Source organism: Xyrauchen texanus, chromosome 26, assembly GCF_025860055.1.
Source record: "Xyrauchen texanus isolate HMW12.3.18 chromosome 26, RBS_HiC_50CHRs, whole genome shotgun sequence".
Lineage (NCBI taxonomy): Eukaryota > Metazoa > Chordata > Actinopteri > Cypriniformes > Catostomidae > Xyrauchen > Xyrauchen texanus.
In genome coordinates this window covers 12683967-12710706 of record NC_068301.1, presented here as the reverse complement: position 1 = coordinate 12710706, position 26740 = coordinate 12683967, and the positions used below count along the sequence as shown (strand labels likewise).

Genomic DNA, 26740 nt, shown 5'->3' with positions numbered 1-26740 from the left:
ATGACAGGAGAGTCGAACCACCCTATAAAGTCCTCTAGCACATCCCAAAGACTTTCATTGAGGTTATGGTCAGGACTCTGTGGTGGCCAATTCATGTGTGAAAATGATTCATGCTCCCTGAACCACTCTTTCACAATTTGAGCCTGAAGAGTATTGGCATTGATGGGATAACCTGGTCATTTAGTACATTCAGGTAGTCAGCTGACTTGATTTTTTTTGCTGCATAACGTTGCTGAGCCTAGACCTGACCAATTGAAGCAACCCCAGATCATAGTACTGTCTCCAGAGGCTTGTGCTGTGGCAACTATGCATGATGGGTACATTGTTTCATGCGCTTCCCTTCTCAACCTGATGTGCCCATCGCTTTGCAATATGGTAAATCTGGACTCACACAAACCACATGACCTTTTTCCATTGTTGCACAGTCCAATCTTTATGCTCCATAGCTAAGTGAAGTCGTTTGTTTCCTGATTAGCCTCACTAACAAGTGGCTTTCTTGTGGCCACACAGCTGTTTATTACTGCAAGTTCTCATCGTATTGTGAGTGTGGAAATGCTCTTACTTTCACTATTAAACAGCCATGAGCTGTACTGTTGAATTGTTATACAATGTAACTTCGCCAAGATTTTGAAGACAACAATGCAATGCTTACTTTTACTCAAAGAATCAGCAATAATGGCAGCAATGTCAACAATTCTAAAATTCTTTATTCTTAGCGAAAGTAAATATCTAACATTAAACATAAAAAGCACATTGTTAATTATAATAGTTATCAATTTGATTATTTTCCCTGAATGTTTACAGATTACATCTCTTCTGTGAATGCATGTGTGCAATATGAGTGTGTGCTGTTTAAGAAAACAAAGCATGGCATCAACACATCACAACATCTGGGATCCACATTTGTGTCTGTAATGTTTAGTAATAGTTTTTCCTTTTTCCTTTTATATTTTTAAGCTTCATGCTGCATAATACTGCTATTTCATCTTTTAATTCATGATCTACTTTAAAGCTGAAGTGTGTAATTTCTGTGCCACCTACGTCACCATACGGAATTTCAAACCATATGTATTTTATTGGTTGTACAGATAGTCCAGCTCAAAACTCACACCATGTTGCTATCGACAGTAGGCTGCTCAAACAGAGGAATGTTTTAATAGCGTCACAGAGCTGCAGTTACACTTTTAGGTGAAATCAACCAACAAATGGCTTACTTATAGCTGACTTTATTTATCAGGGATAGGAGAAATAATTTTAACATCTAAAAAATTACACACATCAGCTTTAACCTTCTTTATCATGCTGCTGTGCTATTTTGTTTCAGTCATACATGAGTCAAGGCCAATGCTTGTAATATGTGTCCCAATTCATGTCTATATATGCTTGCCATGGATTATTGGTGTGTGTTCTCATTAACCCTCAAATCATGTTTCATTACCAAGTGATTTCTCTTTAAATTGTCACGATCAAGACACGTATGTGAATGTGTAATTTGTCATGTTATTTCAGGTTCATCGGTTTCATCGAAGTCATTGTTGAAGGCTTCCACAATATTAAGGTGTGTAGGCCATGCCCATTCGAGGGCTGGATGACCCAGAGAGCACGCCTGGTAGGGAGCGTGTTCTAATGGGGCTGTAGCCGGACTCGGAGCTGCGTCTGGGGCAGAGCTGGGACAGAGGCCGTCCCTGTCCAGATTTGCCAGGAGGCCTGTGCAGCACAGGGGATTTTTTGGGGGACTTGGGGAGCTTGTAGAGGAAGACATTGTAGTGCAGTGGGGGGCTTGCCTCAGGGTGCATTTTCGCCTCTTTTGGAAGGAGCAACTCTAAGTCGATGGTCACGCCACCCTGGGCATGTACACAAAGGCAGAACACACAAGCATAATAACACAAATATAGGTATAGATATTGAAATATTTGACAAGGGCACACATAAGGTGCAATTACATAGATGCAACACAATGAAAAAGCAAGAAAATATAAACAATTGAATAATAAATACGGGTAAGGTGTGTCAGTTATGACTAAAATAGACTCTCTCATTAGCTAGCAACTACCCTATCAAAGAAACCCGCTTCAGCACCCTCCCAAAGTTGTTGACTGGGGGGTGGGGGGTGCCGCCACCTCGTGCCCACCACTGTTAGCTAGCACTATAAAATTATTTAAATTCAGAGTAAAAATGGGAAACTAGCAAGTCATTGTTTTAAATAGGGTCTTTGTCACACCAGCACATGTTGTGAATAAAATGATTATGGCTCAAGAGAAAGTAAGAGCCTGCAGGATCGTATCAGGTCTGTGTAAGCTCTGGTAAACAGAGGGATGTACTTTCAGTATTACCAGCAGTCAAATTTACTTAGCGCTTGTCAAGCATTGCTAGATTCAATCTTGTCTGTTTATAATTGCTTTGCAGACATCTGGCATTATTCACCAATTATTCAAATTTTAAATCATTAATTCAATAGATAAAGCCCAGTAGCTTTTCAAACCTTGCTACTTTTACATAACAGGTGGCAAACATTTCAGTTCATTAGTAGTAAAAAAGCTAAACAAAAAAAAACATCCAATTATATCCACAAATTCTATTGCTAATATGCCAGATTTGATCGCAACTATGCACATCAAAACGTAACAAGGCTAGTAACCAAATAATACATTTTCCACCCGTTTTTTTTTAAAACAGAAAGCTAGTTGTTATCAACAAAGATGGGGTTGGACATTATTGTATTTGTAGTATGTTTGTCAAATACACTTAGCACTAGTACATAGACCTAAACACACCAATTTATATATTAAAATCTAAACCATATTTTAGAAAAAGTAAAGTTTGACATATATATACACTCACCTAAAGGATTATTAGGAACACCTGTTCAATTTCTCATTAATGCAATTATCTAATCAACCAATCACATGGCAGTTGCTTCAATGCATTTAGGGGTGTGGTCCTGGTCAAGACAATCTCCTGAACTCCAAACTGAATGTCAGAATGGGAAAGAAAGGTGATTTAAGCAATTTTGAGCGTGGCATGGTTGTTGGTGCCAGACGGGCCGGTCTGAGTATTTCACAATCTGCTCAGTTACTGGGATTTTCACGCACAACCATTTCTAGGGTTTACAAAGAATGGTGTGAAAAGGAAAAACATCCAGTATGCGGCAGTCCTGTGGGCTGAAAATGCCTTGTTGATGCTAGAGGTCAGAGGAGAATGGGCCGACTGATTCAAACTGATAGAAGAGCAACTTTGACTGAAATAACCACTCGTTACAACCGAGGTATGCAGCAAAGCATTTGTGAAGCCACAACACGCACAACCTTGAGGCGGATGGGCTACAACAGCAGAAGACCCCACCGGGTACCACTCATCTCCACTACAAATAGTAAAAAGAGGCTACAATTTGCAAGAGCTCACCAAAATTGGACAGTTGAAGACTGGAAAAATGTTGCCTGGTCTGATGAGTCTCGATTTCTGTTGAGACATTCAGATGGTAGAGTCAGAATTTGGTGTAAACAGAATGAGAACATGGATCCATCATGCCTTGTTACCACTGTGCAGGCTGGTGGTGGTGGTGTAATGGTGTGCGGGATGTTTTCTTGGCACACTTTAGGCCCCTTAGTGCCAATTGGGCATCGTTTATATGCCACGGCCTACCTGAGCATTGTTTCTGACCATGTCCATCCCTTTATGGCCACCATGTACCCATCCTCTGATGGCTACTTCCAGCAGGATAATGCACCATGTCACAAAGCTCGAATCATTTCAAATTGGTTTCTTGAACATGACAATGAGTTCACTGTACTAAAATGGCTCCCACAGTCACCAGATCTCAACCCAATAGAGCATCTTTGGGATGTGGTGGAACGGGAGCTTCGTGTCCTGGATGTGCATCCCACAAATCTCCATCAACTGCAAGATGCTATCCTATCAATATGGGCCAACATTTCTAAAGAATGCTTTCAGCACCTTGTTGAATCAATGCCACGTAGAATTAAGGCAGTTCTGAAGGCGAAAGGGGGTCAAACACAGTATTAGTATGGTGTTCCTAATAATCCTTTAGGTGAGTGTATATAGTGTGTTTATTTTTTGGCACATGCTATTTTTTACTAAATGCAAATAGCGTAAGATGCTATTTGCACTAGTGCAAATTTGCACTCTATATGAACAGCACTAATTAATCTTGGCTGATGTTAATTTGAGCATATACTAATAATTCTTTAAATATTTTAAAAGTTTTATACATAAATATTAAACTAAAATCAACTTAAAATGGACAATAGTATTTTCATAAATTAACATTTACCAAGATTTAAAAATGCTTTAAAAAAAATATTGTTCATTGTTAGTTTTTGATAACTAATGCATTTATTAATGTTAACAAATTCAAACTTATTGTAATCTGTTACCAATTACATGAATTTGTAGCCATTTTGTAAATTCCCAAATCACAGCCAGATTGGAACAGTTGCAAATAAAAATGTGATGGAAAGTATTTATGTTTTGTCCAGATTATACATACCCACTATGTAAATTCAGCCTATTTTCATATTTTAAAGCAATGTTATGAAAGTGAAATGTCCAGTATGGTTTGCAGTACCTCAGGAATGCTAAAGCCATGCACAGGAGCAAAGCAAGTGTGAGAGGAGCAGTAAAAGTGAAGGAGTAAGAACAGGAGTGGTGCAGTTCAGGAACACAATAGCACTCAGTTGTGTACTGATCAAATGTTTTATTCCAAACAAACTGACTTTATTCTCATTTGCTTTATCTCCAAAAATGTACAAAAACAAAAATCTTAATACATCAAAATCATTCTAAATCAATTAATTTCAAGACACATGAGCTTTAAAGCAGTATGGCACTGCATATAAATATCAATCCAAGCAGTATTTGAATGTATACTCAGAAATATTCACTGAATAATTCAACAAACATCTACAAATTTCAGGGATTTTTTTTTAACACTGTCTAATTTGCTATGTTATTTCCCATAAAACATTTTTTTTTTTTTTATGAAGGAATACAATGCATGCTGACTTGGAGTAAGGCAGGACAAAGAGGAGTTTAGAAGGAGAAGGTGTTGGTCACATTGAAGGTACAAGATCAAAGGCTGGAATCCTAAGACTAAACCTTTGGGTTTGTGTGACGTGTCTCATAGCTGAGTGTGACAGCGCAGTGTTTCCCAACGTTTTTTCTGCCACGGCACACTTTTTACGTCTTAAAAACTCTATGGCACACTACTATCCCACATAGGCTAACCATCTTAAATATTTTTCCTTTTCAAGAACTTGTACATATTTTCTGTCCGTCTCAGTAGTGTGTTTACTTGTAATGTTTGAAATTCCGCAATGCAAAAAAAAAAAAATCACATTGCGTTAGACTTTCTCATCGTCCATCATTTAGACAGACAGGGTCTTAAAAATTCCATCACAATCTATTAATACCCTTCATTTAAATTTTCATATTTTAATGATAAGACATTTAATAGCTTTTATTTTCGTTCACATTTTCATTTTTAAACATGAACTTACAGGACGAGCATTATGCATTAATTTATTTATGAAGAGAAAAGACGAACAACAGAGACTGCACACGAAGCAGATGAATGTTCCCCCCACCCTCCGTGACAGCGGATGTCACTAAAATATGAACATCGGTTATATTTCAAAAAACAAATATGATTAAAATATGAACAAAACACATCTGCTTCGACTTAAACTGGGTGCTCTTCTGTGCATAATCAAACGCATCAAGGGAGACTGATGCTGAGGCAAACGTCATTACATTTTGTGTGTTTGCCTCAGACAGACGACTTCTCGTGGCAGTTTTAATTTGCTTCAGGAGGCTGAAAACAATCACAAAAGTGACCGATTATGGTTTCAAAACGGCGAATATCTCCGTAAGGTGAGGAGATTGGATCCCTGAAATTATTATTATTTAATTTCATGCATTTATATATTTTGTGGAATTTGACAATTTTCCATGGCACACCTGACAATCTTTCATGGCACACTAGTGTGCCATGGCACAGTGGTTGGGAAACACTGACTTAGCAGAACATAGCATAACAAAGCTTGACATTAACATGATGCAGCATGACATCAGCAGTGACAGCAAGCAAAGACGAGGTGAAAGTGGTAACGCCATTTGCTGGTAGGGTACACTTATCGCTACAAGAGTGACAGAACACCGTCATGGATTAGCATGCTAGTTCTGTGCTTCGGTTGTGTGTTTTGAAGCCTACAATTGTGCCATCTTAATGTGGGTGCAAGGTAGATCACCATGTTAGATCAAAGTTTGTAATTATGTGAATCACCTTGGAGCTGGTTGATTTGGTTCATGGTTTAGAACTCTTTAATGAAAGATTCTATGAAATCCCTATGAAAAAAAATAATGGGGAATGTACTTCCTAGAGTGGGCAGGCACTGTTGCTCTACACAGATTTTTTTTCCAAACAAATGCTCTCCCCTATAACTGACCAGCTAGTAGCAAATCATGGTTAATTACTGTGACAAAGCTAAAGTTTATTGGCAATTCTGGCTTCGATATGTCCTGCCTAAAATCCTGTGTCAATAGGAAATACATCAACAAAGCACAGAAAACTGCACTCATCAAGCGTTTTCATGGAGTCTTTAATGTGTGACCATTATGGAATTTTAATAATCATGGGGGAACGTCTGGTGAGTGTGCCTTGTTACAGTCACAGCGCCAGCCTGTGGCAAAACTGTGGTACTACACATTCACGTTGTTCTGCACTGAGTTTACCTCCTCTGCATTGTCTTCACTGGCAGCCTTGTTGTTTTCAGGTTTTGCCGTGAGTGAGTTCTGGATGTTCAGAGACTCATCCTCTTTAGGGGAGGATTTGACTGGCTCCTCCTTGGCAGTGTCATCCTGTGGATCAAATACAAACACAATCTGAGATTACCATGAGCAAACAACAATGCCAAAAACTTTTCCCTTCACCCCATCCATGTTACACTTGGAATTAACATTGCCTCGAATGCGTCTCCAGTTACCACTTTTTGACTACATACAAACCTTCATGACAATGTACATGCAGTGTTGTATGTGCAATAGCAATGAGACTGATTGTCAAAACATCTCGTTTTAAAGGTTTAGATTGGCATGAGGGTGAGTAAATAACTAAATTAAAACATTTTGGGTGAACTGTTTCTTTAAAGTGGCATCAAACTGGTATAAAACCCTTGTTTTGGCACATTGATTATGCATTACATGAGTTGGTTCTTTGGTATTGTCTATTAGCATTAAGTATTCTACAACTGTGAAGTTATTGGATCAAAATGTGTTTCTAATATGCATAGCACCCTGTTTAAACCTGTATTTAGTTCACACAGCTATGTACGGTGATCAGACCACCAGATGTTAACACAAGTTGTAAACAGTGTTTTAGAGTCCTATAAAATGAACAAACAAAACAGAGGATGTCAGTTGTCTAGAGTGCATGAGATGAGTGTATGTATCTCGATTCCATTTTTGCTCTGTGTAGCTCAGTAGAGGAAATGCTGATCTTCAGAGCATAAACTAATCCACGACTAGAAATTAAAAAGGGATATCTGGACTGTACTAATGCTATGTAGCAAGAAATACAGGACCATGTATCTTCAGCACACTATACACATAATATTACACTACCAGGCACTGTTAAGCAATGCTTATTAATTATGGTGTTTTCGATATAAAGTGTACTGCTGTGACAGCCTATTTTACTAATGCTGGGCATAGAAACACAAACCTTGCTACCTTTGATATCCCTTTTTGAAACATAAAGTCAGTGGGGTACATGGGGGGGGGTTGACAGCTTTAATCATACTGCTAAAAATCAGACATGTAAAAATGATCATATTCTCAAAAGTGAGAATATGAAAATGCTGTTTCCTAGGGGGAGAACTAGTCTGACAACTAAACACCTAGAGATATTCTCATTACTCTACTGCCAGTCCTCAATCATCCCTCCTTTTCTTGCCCTTTTTATCCTTCCTTTGCACAGTGAAGCTGTCAATCTATCTTTAATCCTAAATTGCCTATTCCGCTATTGAATTACTGGGGTAATGAACTATAGCATAAAAAGTAATCCATGCGAATCCAGTCGATCAATGAATGTCTTCTGAAGTGAATCGATAGGTTTAAGAAACAGGTCGATAATTACAAAGTTTTTAAATTTAAATAGGCGCTTCCATCCAGGGCTCTGATGCAGTTTGAATTGGCCGAACTCTCACGTGACGTTTGTTCATCTGTTGTAAATAAGTGCTGCTTCCTAATTCTCGCATGAACTCACGCTTCGCATCAGCTGTTGGCATTAAGTGCTTTTTAAAAGTTAATAACATTTTAATTATCTATTTATTTTTTTACACAAACTTATTGATTTGGTTCAGAAGACATTCATTGATCGACTGGAGTCGCATGGATTACTTTTATGCTGCCTAAATGTGACTTTTGGACTGTCAGAATGCTGGCACCCATGTACCATGTCCTTCCATTATAAGGACCTGACAGAGCTCTATCTTCTAAAAAGAGTTTATGTTTAGTTCATTTGAAATCTGCTGAAGAAACACCGTCCCCACCCACTTCCATTGTAAGCTCCTCACTGGAACCCAGATCTTTGATTTTTTTAAAGAAACAGAGAGGCAAGTCAAAAATAATTTTTGTGGTAATCAATGTTATGCCATAAATGCTGTCGATTGATCTTAACTTGTATTGAACCCGGAATATTCCTTTAACATCTTTGTTCACTGTAAAGAGCTCAGCCTCTGTGGCCCACTGCATTGACTCCAACTGATTATGTGTTTGTTCATGCGAACATGTGATTAATTAACTAATTAATGCTGTTCCATTAGATGTGTCTAAACCCATTATACAAGTAACACAATAATTGACACTGTCAATTTACAATTTGCAATTTACCTGAATAATAACACATCAAGACTTACTCAATCACCCCCTTGAGTACTGAGGTTTGTCTCCACCACAGTCACTCAAGAACGTACCTTAAGCATGTTCAGCCTGACCGCGCATTTGCTAAGTGCTCGAATCGGTGTATGTTTCTGGCCTTAGACACTGTGTCAGGTAAAAACTGCATACGTTCAGTTCTATTCGTTGCCTTGATTCTAGCTTTTTTTTAGCACAAGAATGCATTCAGTCTTAATGGCCCCCTTCGTGCTTTGGATAATGTAAGGGGATTAGGAACTGGTGAAGTTACCTAAATTTCATTGGTTAGCTAAGTGTTATGTTAGATGTTAAGATGAACTTGATTTATCAAGTTTTCTGTGAAGAGAGCAGAAAAATTAAGGTAAAAAAAGGCTTAATAATAGTTTGAACTACTACGGTTAACCTGTCAGGGTGAGCAATAAGGAAACTGCAGGATTCTAAAGTGTTTTTCTGAATAAGCAGGGCATTAAAGAGGCAAAAGTGAAGAGTGATTGGAGGATGTCAGTTTTTGGTCAGTTTGTATGTCATCTTACCTCACTGCAGGGATCCTCTTTGGGCTTATATTCCCATGTGTATCTGCTCATGGTTTTCTAAGGAGTGGGGTGGCAAGAGAGGATTACTCTACTAACGCTAGTATGTTGCCATACCCTTCTAAAATTGAGTGTAATAATCTGACTAAGTGTAATAGACTGACTAAGCTGTTATTCTTCCATTTTCACTGTGTTATCAGGAGTGTCGGATTATCTAGTTTAAAGAAAATATTGATTTTTCTGCCATTTGCCTACCTCAATGTGAGTCAAGGTAAACAGTCTGAAGGGAAAATGCAAGGAAAATGCCAGAATCTCTCAATGTATCTCTAATTCTCAAACATGATCATAATGGAAATTGATATCTTGTTTCCGAACATTTGTGCACCCTGAAATCAACCCCATTCAGCCAATTTACTGACAAACACCATTCACCATCAGACATTTTTGTATCAATACACATAAACACATTTACCACTAGCAACCTCCAAGACATGGGTTCTGGTCCTGTAGGAACCATGAAGAAATCATGCTCACATTAAAAAATTGTTAGCGCAATTTGGAGGTTACATTTTCACTCAAAAATGGCGTTTTTCCACAACTGTTGGTTAGGTTTAGGGTTGGGGTATGGAGTTGGGGGGAGAGTTAATATAATTTGCATTCCTGTTGACTTATTAATTATTTTACAACTTAAAATACTATTTGATTTGGACACCACTCTGTGGACATTTCACACGTGTCCATTCGTTTAACAACAATTCTAGCTTTAGCCACTGGGGGGAAGTGATTTGAATATCAGCAGCAAAACTTTCAGCCTACTGTTAAAGAATTAACTGTGTGATCAGTCTGAATTCTTTCCATATTTATGATGAAGATGGGGGACAGAGAAAATTAGAGATCTCATACACATGGCAAGAAAACAAAGAAAATTAAGACAGAAAGAAATGATACCACCTGTGTCGAGAGACATACAGAAAGAGAGAGACAGAGTTTATACTTCCAGTTGTACTCATGCGCAGTGGAAAACAGAGGGGAAGAGAGGAGAGGAAAGTTACCTGACAAATAATGTTATCATAGTAAGCCAAAGCGTGGGCATGGGGGAGATTAGTCAGGTTGTCACACAGTTTCCTTACATTTGCCTGAGAGCCCTCTGCAGCGGTAGACAGCGAGAAGTTATCGACAAGCTGCCCTGACTGTGGCCGGTACTTGCTGCAGAGACACAGAGAAAGAAAAACTTATAAATGGAAGATACATTTTTGGGACTATAACCATTAAAACATTTATTTAAAGCAATGTTCAAAGTTCAATACAAGTAAAGGTCCATCAACAACCTCAGACATGCTGTTGATCACCAACCTATTGTAGATACCAACCCACTCTCACGAGAAGTCCTTATGGCACAATTGTAAGAAATCGTACGTGTTGATTTATAGTCCCATAAATGAACCAAAGAACGACATTATTAAGATTTGTCCTCATTTTTATCCCCTAGCCCAAACCAAAACCAAACCATAAAGTCTAACCATAAAGGCTGCTCTATGAGGACTGTCCCCATAATGGGCAGCATGTCATACACTTTGGGCAGCATGTCATAAACGCCACTTGATATAAAAATGATTGACCGCTGAGCAATTTTTTTTGACTGAAATATGCATTCTAGGGTTCAAATTAATGGTGAGATAGGGGGCTAGCTAAAATGTGATGCCTGTATTGTTGATTGGTTGGTCTCTTTAGGAATAAAAGTCCTGGTTTACCAGAGTTGAAATACTAGGATTTAGGCACAAATGCTAAATCTATTAGCAAGTGATTTCATCACATTACACTCATGTACACATTTAAAAGGTTTTAAGTTGCGTTGCTATACTTTAATGTTTATCCCAGTGCAATGCCTTGCCACAGAGATTTCCATTGTAAATTAATTTCTGTAAACCCTATTTTTGCATGTTTTTTACAAACTCTCTCAGTTCAGATAATTCTCTGTGGCAATAGACAGAATGTCACAGATGTGGTCAATACAGCTAAACTTATATTGAACTCAGAACATTCCCTACATTTTATATTTAGGTTGATGTGTTTAAGTGCCAAGTAGAAATAGAAAGCAGCTTGACTAGATATTTTTGGTGTATTGAATGTATTGGATTAAACTATCATCTCGTTTCTGCTATACTGTACATGTATGCACCAAACACACAGCTGTTACCTGCAGCAGATGGTGCTGATGTAAACTGTACTGTGTGCACAGAATTCAGAATATACACACTTGTCATGCATTTACGCTTGCCTTTGCCACCTCCTTCTGCATTGTTGTCAACAACTCAAACCCACTGGACACTTCACACTTCTGTTTTCTATTTATCTCTCCTCTCTTTCTTTCTCACCCTTCTCTTAAAGGGACAGTTCACCCAAAAATAAAAATTCAGTCATCGTTTACTAAGTCATACAAATTTGGAACAATTTAAGAGTGAATAAATGGTGACAGAATTTTCATTTTTGAGTGAACTATCCCTTTAACTTGTCTGCCGGACATCTCAACCCGCTCTTATATGGTCTTTAAATGCCTTTGGCTGTACAGTATATAGATCACCCTCAACCACATACACACACTTGTGCTGCACTGTCAGATTGGCCTACTTTCAGGAAAGAAGGGTGATATCATTGTGGTGAAATCCCATGTTGACACTGTACATTTTAATGTTCTACAGTGCCTGTGATTAAATGTTTTCAACACAACCAGTTAATATTTATATTTAAATTGTAAAATCTGAAACTAGGACTGTAGACCATCAAATCCGAGATGCCATCACTGTTATTATAGAAACAATCTCACCTGCGTTTGCGAAGTCGTCTGTTTTCGGTCTTAAGCAGGTGCAGCCTCTTGGAGAAAAAGACGATAACCATAAAGAGGAGGAGCAACATGATGGTGGCCCCACCCACTGCCATACACATCACCTGGAAGTCTGAAATGACAGATTCACACCTGGATCCCTTGTTCCAGATATACTCCTGCACATTACACCTTCAGATGGGCAAAAGAGAAAGAGAGAGAGAGAGAGGTGTTGGAGAAGACACAAGTTTATTAACTGTCCTAATTTCACTATGCAAAGAGATGTTATATGTTATTATATAACTTGGGATATTAATCTCATTGGTATCTAGGAGAAACAATAAAGAGATTTTTTTGTGTGATTTTTCAGAAGGGGAAATATTTTAAGAAAAAGATTTGACTGTGGAAAGAGATAATGCAAAGGGGATTATGTGTGCTGTGTTTGGTCATACAAGAGACAATTTGATTCAAGATGTTGCCTAATGCTGTTTGTGATATTTCCACTGGGATCCAAACAAATTGGCCATGACACACACATCTGTGTAGAGATGAAAGAGTGTGAGCGATAAATGCTATAGATGGTGGGATGATAGTATTCTTGTTTACTATGAGTTTATGAGTGTGGCCTGCTGACCTATTTATCATTACAAGAATTCGACTGCAAGGTTAGCCTCTCATACAGCTTACAGCTGCATCACTGGACAGATGGCCTTGTCAAGGACATGTGTTCCTGTATTTGTGCTTGTTACAGTGAGAATAAACCACCTAAGCTATGGTCAGAATAAAGTACACAGCTTCTAAAAATGCGCTACAGGCCAAAGAGATTGGACAATTGTTAATATAAAAAATGCCTTAGCAAGCATCACTAACTATTAGTGAAATTTTGTTCATCAGACTAAAGGCATGTGGTGTAATATTGGTTAAGGACAAATCATAAATACTGTATATACATACAGTACACTTACACACTAAATTTACCCAGAGGCTTCTGAGAGCATACAGTGTGTTAAAGGCTGATCAATACTGTATGTAGGCCATACTTACTCTCTAGCCTAAAAAAAATGGTCAACTGGAAACTCAATATTATTGTTTACTACTACACATCCATTTGGTGTAAGTTATTGGGCTGGGCAGCACACACACACTTACACACACATCTATATTGTTGATATTCTGAGATAATTACATTTTCTATCCCCTAACCCTAAACCTCACATACACCTTTTGACATTTTGAGATTTTCCAATATTTTGCATGTTTATTAGGCCATTTTTCTTGTGGCAACCATTGGCTGGTTCCTAATATAGGTGATTTAATTTTTTACTATCTTTGTGGGGACATTTAGACCTTTATCAAACATGTACAGTATTTTGGTTAATCTAATAGGCCATAGATCCTCTACAGATGGAAACCTTGACTTTGTAATAGCACTGAAACTATTTATGTAGACCGACTAGAGTATAACTCTGTCACCCTCTTTTCTCTCTCTCTGCGATTTACAAGTTAGCCCTATGGCATGTGCCAGACATGAACGTCCAGCATCTGACTGAAAGGTGCTAATGCCGAGCAAAATTGGGTTTGTGTGTTGGTTTGATAATTTATATTAACTGATTTATTCATTTTCCTGGCACTCAAAGCCCTTTACATAGCAGCAGGGGAATCTACACAACCACCACCAGTGTGCAGTGTCCACCTGGTGGATGCGACGGCAGCCATGCAACAGAATGCTCACCACACAACAGCTATTGATGTTCTATATCTCCTCTAAATCTGCATTACACATACTGGGTCAAGCATGTTAAAGGCAACAGCCAATTATCTTTGATGTTTCCAACAGAAATTAATAAGTACACTGTTGGTTCACTTAAGCATATTTATGTCACCAAATATTCCACAAATCTATAGCAATGGCCTAAAAAGCTAGCCTTCATGCAACCAGCAGCAGCTTTATGACAAGGGTTGGACAACTTAACCAACATAAATGTTGTGGCCTTTATGACCTATTCCTTTATCATACAGTACATAAACTCTATACAATATTTATAAAACAGTGTCAGGGTGATTGTAGATTTGGATTATAGCCTTGTATAAGTCAGTATTTAGTGGACAGCCTAAAAGCTTTCCTATAAAACCTCTGACAATTGACCTAGAGTGTAAAAATGCTTGCCTGACCCTGTTAGCCCATTACACATTAGCATGAGCTTGGCCCAGTTTCAAGATCACTGAGGGTAGGCAGTTTACTACTGTTCCCAAGGAGAGCCTTCAACTGAGGCTCAATCCATCTTCAATCCCCTAATATTTGATTTTAGGACATTTTAGAGACTAGCACTAAGCTTCTCTTGAAAATGTCAAATAAACATAATCCCACACCATGAACAGATTCACAGTGGACATGCACGAACATGACATAGGACTGATCTTCAGACTCATTTTGATGCTCTCAGAACATTTGTAGGGCGAATCTTCTTTTTGAAAGATAAGAGTTTTCTGTATCATTTCATGTTATATTTAATGTAATACATGTATGGTTATGCAAATGTAACCAGTCTAGTCAAGCACCAATTTACACCAGTATGAATTTCCTTTCTGGTCCAGGATGGTTTATGCTTCTTTGGTGCTAGTCTAGCCAAGCCAATTAAGTTTTTAGCTGGGTCTCCAAGCAAAAGTCAAACATTGATTCTCTAATGCTAGCTTCATTCAGTTTTTGCACAAGTGCATCTTACCTGCAGAAAGCACCAATACCGTCAACCACATAACACTGTCCTCCATTGAAGCAGTAACTGGTGTAGAACTCACATGGCGAGAAACATGTGCCATTGCTACGTACAAATCCAAGAAGACAACCTGAATTTTCTGCCAGATCCAATGCTCCTGCAGAAACATTACCTTCAGAGGCAAACGGTTTCATGTTAGAGGGCACAGCACCAGCAACAAGACGGACATTTTCATCTTCCATATCAGGAGGTGTTGGTTGGCTCTCTTCAGGGTAAACTTCAGTGGTGGAATAGTCAGGTGACAGATAATCATAAAAGTCAGAAAGTGTCCAGGATGTTGGATCTCCTCCTTGGAGCTTGTGAGCCTGAGCAGGAGGATCGGGGATGATATGATGGGGAGGAGGATTGTAAAAATTCACTGTGATAATATCCTCTGTTTGGGGATGGGTTGAATCATAATGAGGAGAAAGTGTGTTTGGATGCATTGGGTCAAGTTTTAACATTGTCCCATCTGCTTGTAGTCTCTCGCTCTTCCAACGTGGGGCGCTGTCCTCAATGACCTCCTCATTGAAGTTTACCTGGGGCTGGCCATGTTTCTGGGGTTCAGACAGAGTGGGCAGTCTGGCAGCCATGCCACCAAGTATCATATCATTCAGGTGTTCTCGCTCAGCAGAACCAGCACTGATGTTAATGGTTGCACTGGTTGAGGTCCCACTTTCTCCACCACTGCCAGAATCCTCCCCAGCTCGTGGTTTCCAATAGTGAGTTTGAGCCAAGGTGATTGGTGTGGCCACACCAGGAAGTGCAGGCTTAAGCTCCACCCTCTTTGAGTGTGATGCGTTAGTGTAAGTAGAACTGGAGATGAATAAACTGCCTGAAACAAAAAAGAAATATGAGATGCACGCTGTTGTCCCTGATAATTTAAGACCATTAAAAAGCTTTTGTATAGTTGTTTGTGTTTAAAAATGTATAGTTGTTATTTTTTTAAAGAAAGACAATGATACTACTGCAAAGACGAGTGTATAAAAGGGTGGTGACTCTGTACTCCAGTGAGTTCATGTTGACTGATCTCCACTGAGTGAAGAAATTAACTGGAAAAAGATGTTGGCATCAAAGTAGGTGGAGCACTGGGTCACATTTGCCTATTATGTGGGCCAATGGCAGGACAAAGCACAAATTTTCCTGAAAGTTTCGAACCACCGCACCAATCTCAAAAACACCTGTTTGGCCAGATTCTGTTTGAAATGAAATAACACACTTTCTTTGATTTCGCTGGAAGTATATTGGCACCTTTACAGTACACTAATTGCTGTAAAAGCCACGCTGGAGTGAGTTAAGTGTGTTAATCGTACAATGGAGAAAAAGTCCTTTCCTGTTAGGTCATCTGTACTTTGGGTAGATAATGCAATGTTTAACCCTTTTAACAAACTACATAAACATAAATTAAATAAATTAAACTAAAAAGTATTTTTTATTTGAAAATATTTTACTATGTGAGAAGAAATATGGAGTGATACAAAGACATTACATTAATCACAGCTATACTTATATCAGTTGCCTAGGACAATGGTCCATTGTACAGTTAAGTGATCTTTATACCAAATACCCTATTTGACCTCAGAATGCTGCAATTGTCCAGAATCAATGCTTCATTGGATCTTAAAACAGCATTAACATTAGTTCCTTCCTATCGGCATATTGGAATTCCATGCCTCCAACAGATGTACAGTGGCAAGAAAAAATATGTGAACCCTTTGGAATTTGTTTTTCTGCATTAATTGGTCAAAAAATGTGATCTCATCTTCATTAAAGTCACAACTAAGTACAGACAAACACAATGTGCTTAAGCATCAATTATAATCATACATGTCTTTCCCATTAAACATTCACAGAACTGTGGAAAAAGTAAGTGAACCCCTAGGCTTAAGACATCAACAAAAGCTAAAATCAGGAGTTGGCAAACCTGGCCTGCAATTAATCAAACGAGATTGGAGGTGTGGGTTAGAGCTACTTTGACTTATAAAAAGCCCTCAAACATTTTGAGTTTGCTACTCACAAGAACCATCTGCTGATGTGGACCATGCCTTAAAAAAAGAAGACCTGCAATCAAGAATTGTTGCTTTGCATAAAGCTGGAAAGGGTTATAAATTTATCTCAAGAGTTAATATATTCATCTGTACACAGTTAAACAAACTGTCTATAAATGGAGACGATTTAGTGCTCAAAACGCTGGCTGCCAACCGATGCTGAGAATCTGCTTAAATATACACTGCTGTGTGCAAGCCGAGGCCCAAGATTTCTATCCAAAGCGGCTTGTGGTAGATGGATTAGGACCTCTGATTTACTAATGTACCCCTCTGAGCCTGGGCCAGAATTGGGATTGAGATTAGGATTAAGGTTTGTAGGTTTGGTAAAGTTTGAGACTTGCAGTTGTCAATCTGGAGAGACAGAGAGATGGGCAACAAAAAGCTCTGATTATCAATGGGGAATTCCTCTTAAGAACTACAAAATCTCACTGACCTAATTGATTGTTCTTTAGAGTTGGCCGACAGGAGTAAATATTCTAATATAGTCCCCTTTTATACATATATAGAATATATGAACACACATGGAAATACAGTATATTTGTCCTTATTTCAATCTCCGATAGGATCTCTAGAATCATTTCACAATATTGTGTAACATTATCTCAAGTTGCTGTAAATAGAGATGGTCAACAATCAAATTATTTACAGATATGATTTTAACATGGTGGACAGTTAAAACCAAATTTAATTAATAAATTAAGATGGATATCATTGCATGTAGAATCAGCAGTAGACAATGAAAATAGTTTGGAAATGAGTTAAAACAATTATTTGGTGTGCAAAGGGGGAAAAACAAAACACAGATTATTCACATTTCTTGTTTAAACAATTCGCTATCAAAGGAAGGGAAAACTAGTGTAACAAAAGGAAAAGAATACAGTGAGAAATAATTATATTCTAATTTCATCAGATTTTTTCTCACTGTTTTTATAGCTATCTTCTTTAACTCTCAATATTTGATGGACAAGTGTGAAATCCAGTTACTATGGGTATTCTTGGTTTAATTCTTCTTCTTTGTAAATCAAATGTGAGTCACACATCTAACCCTAACAGACACTAACAAATGCACTTGCCAAGAAGCAATGTAAAGGGGCTGCCATTTTGGAACATCTCAAAAGCCATGTAGAACAGAGACCCCTCTGTTCTCCCCACTCAAATCATTTCCTCTCTTTCTCCAATTCATTTATTCACAAAATCCCCCCTGAGAAAGTAACGGAGATCATTGCGTATGCATGAACCATTTCTCACGTACCCACACGTGATATTCAAAGTTTTCATCTTAGCTTCTGACCAACATGGAGTTCAACAGAAATGCAATAAAATTATCCATTTTGAGGCAAAGTACTTTTTTTATAGCAAAATTATAATGAGCCAATAGACTGATAACAATAAAACTGAACAAAACACTGCTTTCTCTCAAAGCAGGAGAGCAGAAGAGAGGGTACAAGAGGAAAACAGTAGTTTTAATTTGCATAACTCTTTAGAAAGGGGTCAACTGACAGAAAAGAGAGGTGAGGGGATAGAGAGATACTGAAAGAAAAATAGCACACAAAAAACACATTTATGCAGTCCCCAAATAGAGCAAAGATGAGGAAAATGTGAAAGTGAGTGTGTTTTTTTATTCCACCTATTTATAGAGCCTTTGAGAAGGATTTCTGTTCCCTGTTTAGTAAGCATGTCAAGACAGCAAGAGAGAGAGAGAGAGAGATAAGGATAGTGAGAAAAAGTGCGTAAGAAGAGCAAGAATAAGAAAGAAATCGGGGTGAGAGCTGCTTTCCAACTATTTTCTCATGAGCTCTCCAGTGAGACATTTAAATGATTGAATGTATGAAAGTATGTTGTTGTCTTTGTTCTCGCACCATGCTCACACCTCACAACCAATATCATGCATAATAAATAAATCAAAAATAATAAAATTAAATTTTTCTAAAGATGAGTTTGTTGAGGTGTTTGCTCATCCAAGTCACATCCACGATATTAGGGTGTTGTGGATGTTTGCCAGGGCATTGTTATGTAGTTGCTAGGGTGTTTTGGGTGGATACAAAGTATAAGCCACATTAACAGTGATGCTTGCCTTTGCAAGCTCTACTAATAAACATATACAGTAAATGCTGTATATATAAAAATCTCATATAGTAATGTAACCCTGTTGTGTTGAATGCACTCCATCTCAACATTTCCCTTCGCTATTCATTTAAAAGCAGAGCATGCAATCATTCAGTCTCAAGCTGACATACTTCCTTATGTAACACTCTTGAGGGACAAACTCTCTTACAACACATGGTAAAATATCAAATGTAAATGTCTCTCTCATCCTTTCTTTGTCATCTCTTCCACAATCTGATGACCTAAGCAGACCTGTAATCTGGAGGAGTATCTAAGGTAGCATGTCTATCCTGGAGCTTCATGATGACTTATCAGTGTGTGTTGTCCTAGGAGGTTTATAATACAGTTAGAGTATTATAGAGAAATCAGTTAGCATTCCCCTTAAGTTTATATGTAATACTCAGCTCCTTTTGAATGGTCATCAATGGAAAAGGTGCTTTTTGCCCACAGAATAGTGTGTAGTTATGGCATACCAGCAGTCCCCTAACTGGTAACTGGTCCTTGCTAACTAGCCAAACCCTGAACCCTTGATGTTGTCTAAGAGCTGAGGTCACAGCCTCATTTCAATCCTTAACTGCAGTAGAATCTTCCACAATGCTAAAGAAAGACCAACTGTGTTTCTCACATTATCTAAATCTAAACATCAACAACTTGAAGCCAAATATCATAATATTCTTTTATGTATGTATTCTAAGGCTTTTCACACAATTTAAATTTACCAATTGGAAATTTGAAACAGCATCTGAACACTTGCATTTTCTGAACTGATTTTGAGGTAAAATACATGGAATTTGCAAGGGTCGGAGAACGTGTTTAACTTTATGAATGGCAGGCATCCCAATTCTGTAGGTATCTGCAATCACAGATTCTATGTGTGTCTGCCAGTTTATTCTACTTTGCAGCCAATTCTATCCGATGTAAAAGAAATAGACAACCCAACATTTAACCCAGATAATCTTACTTTTAAATCTGATGACACTACTAAACTACTGATGATACTACTCTGCTTAATGAAGTCCAAACTCTTTGGTTTGTTATAAATAGTACACTGATGCTGCTTTGCAGGGGGAGCTGGCATGGTTGTGCTTGGCATCAGGTACACAGCAGTGGCAGTGCAAAGCCAAGCAAACATATAGAGATGCCAGACCTTCTGGTTTAACAGTGCCAACTCTGTGAAACATGCGCTATTGTTTCCACTAAAACACAATTAACACTTTTGTACAGTATGACACACTAATAGTTGTGCCAATTATTTTTAAATTAAAATCTTGTTAATTTTTTTGGAAACAATGCAATACATAAGATAGGAAGATGTTTCAGATGCATTGAATTTTGGTATGTGTTCACGCATGGGCTAGTAAGGAAATTAATAGAGCATATTAGACAAGTACAAAAAGCAGACTGGTTGTCTTACTGCATTACAACAAAGGTACAGTATATTCCAGTTCAATCTACCCTTGTGAAAGCCAAATGTTTCTTTTCTTATCCATAAAAACAGTGTGACTTCAAGACTTAAGTGGAAGACTTAAATACTGTCGTATTTATTTATTTATTTATGAAATTCATAGGTTTGAGATTGTGAAATATACATGCAACATCTTAAAAAGAGATGAATTCTTAAATCTCATACATAGGTCATTAGATGTCCAGAGAGTGTGACTGGGGCCTGAACTGTTAAAATAGTTTCAAAATGTTAAAAAACTAAGAATTCTAACCATGTCATAGCCATGATTATGATGCCTCATTTAAGTTAATTTCTTGTATTTATTGTTAAATATTTATCTTATGAGGCTGAAAAGTAAAAGGGCTTGGCAACATCAGCTGAAAAATTCAGTTGTTTTAGAGGCGTAGCAACAAAAAAAATGTGTTTCTTCAATTAATGGACTTTTCACCACTGCTTTTGTTTGGACATGCACACATATGAATGACTATTCTGTTACAGTGGATATTCCAAATAAGGATTTAAAATGGTGCGAAAGTCAAATTAATGCAGACATAATATGCAAGCTGTTTTTGCTAGCTGATTTTGGCTTAATTAGGATATAGCAATTGGGTTAACATGTTAACATGGCCATTAATAATCAGAATGACCAAACAGAGATTAATATAAGAATATGCTTGTGCATCTAAATGCACTCAATTTATGCGCAAGGTATAAAGTGTTTGGAAGAGATTGGTCTCCTTATGCACAACACAATGTGGCTACAACAGTTCTGTCGTTGAGTTTAACGGGTTTCAAAATGTATAGATTCTGCTGCAAGTATTCCGAAGGTGTGCTTTGTTTGACTGCACTGACGTTGCAGATCAGCAAGAGTCCAACAGGTTGTATAGTTCCATAACAAGTTTCCAGCAGTGTAGGCAGCTCTAGTGTCAGCGTCCGGCAGGATAAATACCGCTAGCCCTCACAGGGAGCTCCATACGAGCTGGCTAGGCGGGTGCTAACACTAGCGCATTGACACTAATGCTCATTGACAGTCTCTGCTGTTAGGAGACCTCAGTGGCAGATGGCTTTCTTGTGCTGTACATGGAAAGGATCTTAGCAACTTTAGCTAGTGCCCAAAATGAATGATTTAAAGTTCAATTTAAATATTTTAAAATAAATATTACGACAGACTATTCTCAAAAAATGCCTTAAAGCTAAAGGACTGAACATATGTGATTTATTTATTTTGAATTTTTTTGTATGTAAATATATCCTGCATATATTTATTTATCTTTCTCTCTCCTAAGGTTGAGGATGTGAGTGTACTGTACTGTATTACAATAGGAATACAGCCAGTTCTTGGCAAAAACAACAAAGAGTAAAAGTACTTTGTCACAGCATGTCCACTAATGCAATCTCAGCTAGGCACTAGCAAAGTGTTTCAACAAAAGTAATGATTGTTCCTAGTTTACCATATTAAAAACAGAAAAAACAAACAGGTACAATAGCCACCTACTGAACACTAGCAACCAAATAAACATAGTTATTCATTAGTTAGTTATTCATTAGGCTAAAGCCTCTTTTGTTTTTAGTAAGTTTTTGTTGTTTTATTGATTGAACTCTTTCCAAAGGACACACTAAGAACATTTTAACAAAAGAAACAAACAAACAAAATAATAATTTGTCCAACTCCAAAAAATCCCAAAAGATATGGGATTCCAGCCAGGTCTCCTAAGCAACCAAATTGGCCCGGTTGCTAGGGAGGGTAGAGTCACATGGGGTAAACTCCATGTGGTCGCTATAATGTAGTTCTCGCTCTTGGTGGGGCGCGTGGTAAGTTGTGCGTGGATGCTGTGAATAATTTTTGCTTAATTTCCTATCAATTCACAGATTGTCTCCTTCCGCCGTAACCTCCGCTTTCTCTCCCCGACTTACTTTTCTTCTATGTTTTCTGCATCCCTTCCCTCCACTGATCACTTCTCTTCACTGGATGTCAATGATGCCACATTTGCTTTTGTGGTTTTGTTCATGTTTTGTGTTCATGTCTTTTATTTTGGAAGTCTAGTTCCCATTCTATAGTCATATGTTTCATGTCATGTGATTTCCTGTTTTATAGACAAGTGTTTCCTGGTCATGTGATATCCTGTTTCCCTCCATGTTCATGTGTCTTGTTTTCATTGCTTTATTGTCTTGTTAACTCGTTATCAGTTCTAGTTTATCATTGGTTTAAGTTTATTAGTCTTGTTATATTGTTTATGGTTCTGTCTGTTCATAGGTTGTCTTGTTACCCTTGTCCATGTATTTAAACCATCATGTTTGCCATGGTCCTTTGTAACGTTGTTCCATGTCAAGTCAATTCAAGTCTAGGTCATGTTAATGTTTTGTTCTTGTTCAGATTTATGAATAAACTGCACTTGGGTTCTTCACATCATCATCTTCTTCATCTGCCTGTCATTGCCAGCATATGTTACAGAATACCAGACCCACACTATGGACCCAGCAGATCAGCTCATGTGCCTACGTCAGGGGAATCGTCCCCTGGAGGAATACATAGAAGAATTCTGCGCTTTGGCCAACCAGGTTGGGTTTAATGGGATCGCTCTCAAACACTTCTTCCGGGCAGGCTTGAATGAGCCGGTGTTCTTTCTGATGCCTGGTTGTCGGAGTACCTTCAGTCCGGTGCAATACATCGACTTTGCCCTGCGGATAAGTGGTTCTTCTTTCACTATAGGAGAGGCTGATGAGGAACTATGCACTCCTACAGTAATCAACAAGCCAGAGTCCCACGTCATGATCGAAGAGCCAGAGTCCCACATCATGGTCAACGAGCCAGAGTCACACGTCATGGTCGCCGAGCCAGGGTCCCACGTCATGGTCGCCGAGCCAGGGTCCCACGTCATGGTCGCCGATCCAGGGTCTCACGTCATGGTCGCCGAGCTAGGGTCCCACATCATGGTTGCCGAGCCAGGGTCTCACGTCATGGTCGCCAAGCCAGGGTCCCACGTCATGCCACATCATGGTCGCTGAGCAAGGGTCCCACGTCATGGTCGCCGAGCCAGGGTCCCATGTCATGGTCGCCAGGCCAGGGCCCCACGTCATGGTTGCCGAGCTTGCGCCATCTTCTTCCCCAGATCCTGAGTCTGCTCCATGCCATGTCACAGCCACATCTGCGTCTACTCCATGCCATGTCACATCCACGCCTGACTCTACTCCATGCTATGAGTCTGCTCCATGCCATGTCACAGCCATGCCTCATCCTGCTCCATGCCATGTCACAGCCACGCCTGAGTCTGCTCCATGCCATGTCACAGCCACGCCTGAGTCTGCTCCCTGCCATGTCAGCTAAACCAACTAAACACTGGTGTTCCTCGGGGATCAGTGCTTGGACCCCTCCTCTTCTTGATCTACATTACATTGACTGACCCTTAAGGCACATGATTTTTCCTACAACTGCTTTGCAGATGATACCCAGCTTTACCTCTCATTCCAGCATGATGACCCCACCGTCTCAGCTCGTATCTCTGCTTGACACTCTGAGATCTCGACCTGGAAGAAGGAACGTCATCTTCTGTTCCGAACCCATCTGTTGACCACAACCTCTCTATTTATCTTTGTTCAACTACACTAAAGCCAGCCAAGACCATCCAGAACCTGGGAGTGGTAATTGATGACCAGCTTAATTCACCCCCTACATATCATCAACCGCCTGATCTTGCTATTTTTTCACTTTACAACATAAGGAAAATCTGAGCTTTCTTGTTTGAATGTGCTGCGCCGCCGCTGGTCCAAGATCTGGCCATTTCAAGACTGGACTACTGTAACACACTGTTGGTCCAGATAGTCCAGAATGCAGCAGTACTTCTGATCTTTAATCAACCAAAGAGGGCTCATGTCACCAACCTCTTGATTTCACTCCACTGGCTACCTGTAGTTGCAGACACATACAATTCTAGGCTTTGACTCTAGCCTTCAGAACAGCCTGTGGAACAGCACCCTCTTACATAAATTCACTCCTCCATCTCTATATCCCCATTTTTCTCTCGTGGTCACTGAACAAACAGTGCTGGTGGTCCCATTGCAAACAGACACAAAGACTATTTCATGATAATTCACTTTCTCTGTTCCTCTTGGTTGGAATGAGGTTCCAACCTCAACACGATCTGCTGAAACCATCTGAACATTCATGAACCAGCTGAAAATGATCTATGCCGTGAGCACTTTACCAATTCAAAATAAGTGTACTTACTATTTAATAATTACATCAACAACAACAAAGACTTTCATTGTCTCTTTCTTCTGTGCTACACTACTCCATAGAATTTGGATGTGTGATACTGCAGATAATGTGGAATTTTGTATGACAATTTAGGTTATTGCAATTGGATTAACATGCTTAAAATCCATTTGGAATTGATTGCTTTATGAAAAGTTGTCTCTATAAGACAGGTGGTTGGGGGAAAAGGCTGAAAAGTAAAAGGGCTTGGCAACATCAGCTGAAAAATTCAGTTGTTTTAGAGGCGTAGCAAGAAATAAAAGTTTGATGAAAGATTACCAAGGCAAACGTTTGTGTTTTCTTTGGAATAATGTGCGCAAATGAATCATTCACAATAAGACCAGGAACGTGTACTGTATATGTTAACCATAAGACCAGGAGCATATACTGTATAAAGTCAGTAAATAAGTTCTTTACATTTAACTTTAAATCCAACCCTACCCAGATAGCACACGAGATGTGGATGCTCCGAGATGTCTGTTTTAGATCTTTTTATCTGGAAAGCATCACATTCTAAATAACATCTGCAAAACATCTTAAAAAGATAAGATTTACAAACATTCTAAATCATAAATGTTTCAAAGACATCTACTGAATGTCTTATTGACACCCGAGAGGAAATGTCTTTTAGATGTGTTGCAGATGAGCAAACAACCTAAAAAATTAATCTTCCAGATATAAACACACATATTCAAATAGACATCTAGGTGATGTACGTGTGCTATTATGGTATGCAGTGTGCAGCTGATCAATACTGTCAATCATAATTTACAAGGAAGTGTGTTAATGTAGGCAATTGTAGTTGTTATAAGGGTATGCTGAAGGTCAGACAAAAGTTTTGAAGTTAGCTCATCATCAAAATGTGACAGGTCAATCTACTCCTCATGTTGTTGTTTGAAAGATGCGTGGGACAAAAACAAAGTCGGACAAGTGGTCAGAGGTTCGGTCAAGAGATGGATCGGGTGCTCGTGAGCAGCAAAGCCAATTGACCTCTTCGCTTTGCTTGGCAAAAGCCAAAGAGCCATGATTTATCAAGAGTTTCTTGAAAGGAACAAATGTTGTGTTTAATTACACGTGCGACAAGAAAGAAAGTTTAATGATAACTCAATCATCTACTTACCATAAGTATACAATGGAATGACGTGAAAAAGCAGGACGCTGGACAGCACCATTGACTCCCAACCAGCTAAACAAAACGGCGTGCGTCTGGAGTTCATCGTGACACGAATCATAATTTCAAAATAACATTAACCAAGCCAGACGAGATCGTCTTTTTAAAATATGTTCATGCAGGAAATATTGTCGAGTATTTAATCAAAAATACTGGACATAAACCTTTCGAATGATTGAGTTACAACGAGCGCGGCTTCATGCTAACTTCTGAGGTTGTCTTCAGTTGTCGTCCCAGTTGTTATTCCTCTTTGATTGTGATTTAGGCCGCCTTATGCGTCCGCTATGGAACCGTCATCTCTTATCCAACTTCAGAAAGATGCAAGACAGATAAATCTGTCTATCTGGCTTGGGCGCAAGAGCGTATGGACAGCCGATATTAGACGCCCACTAAAGTTCGGTAAACGTGCACACACACTTATCTGCGCGTAGAGCCCGCAGCAAGTTTTATGTGCCAGTCGGTTGATGTTAAGTTATCTGCGCATGCGCCTGATTATCGACAGCATTTGTGATTGAATCGTTGAAAATGTCGCTCAACTTTACTTCTAAAGTTTTCAACCTTTTCATAGTGTACTTGAAGGTGGCCTCTATTACTATGATAGAAAGCAAATAAAATACACATTTTCGTTTTTTCAGGATAGTTTTGTATCACATGTTGATGCTGCGCCCAAGCTTTGGAACCGAG

The 26740-nt window shown here is 38.8% G+C and overlaps 1 protein-coding gene across 4 annotated transcripts; it reads right to left on the bottom strand.

Moving 5' to 3' along the window:
• Positions 1 to 735: 735 nt before the first annotated feature.
• On the bottom strand, positions 736 to 26542 carry cspg5b (chondroitin sulfate proteoglycan 5b). 4 transcript variants are annotated; one of them, XM_052093583.1, is made up of 7 exons: positions 26006 to 26542; positions 15006 to 15870; positions 12286 to 12474; positions 10592 to 10667; positions 9465 to 9521; positions 6751 to 6876; positions 736 to 1844 (listed from the first exon to the last, which is right to left on the bottom strand). In XM_052093583.1, exons 1-7 carry the CDS (start codon positions 26115 to 26117, stop codon positions 1554 to 1556), a joined length of 1716 nt encoding a protein of 571 aa, XP_051949543.1. In that variant the 5' UTR covers positions 26118 to 26542; the 3' UTR covers positions 736 to 1553. The 4 variants fall into 4 exon arrangements, with proteins under 4 accessions (XP_051949543.1, XP_051949544.1, XP_051949542.1 ...); XM_052093584.1 differs by lacking the exon at positions 9465 to 9521 and having other exon boundaries at positions 737 to 1844; positions 26006 to 26541; XM_052093582.1 differs by lacking the exon at positions 9465 to 9521 and having other exon boundaries at positions 738 to 1844; positions 10514 to 10667; positions 26006 to 26539.
• Between the last annotated feature and the right edge of the window lie 198 nt (positions 26543 to 26740).

What these genes read in the sequence shown, in the direction of transcription:
- cspg5b (XM_052093582.1), bottom strand. Translation starts at nt 26,117, where the DNA reads ATGATTCGTGTCACGATGAACTCCAGACGCACGCCGTTTTGTTTAGCT. An exon ending in CATTCCATTGTATACTTATG is followed by an intron (nt 15,871 to 26,005) that starts GTAAGTAGATGA and finishes TTTTTGTTTCAG; the next exon opens with GCAGTTTATTCATCTCCAGT. An exon ending in GTGAAGACAATGCAGAGGAG is followed by an intron (nt 1,845 to 6,750) that starts GTAAACTCAGTG and finishes GTACATGCCCAG; the next exon opens with GGTGGCGTGACCATCGACTT.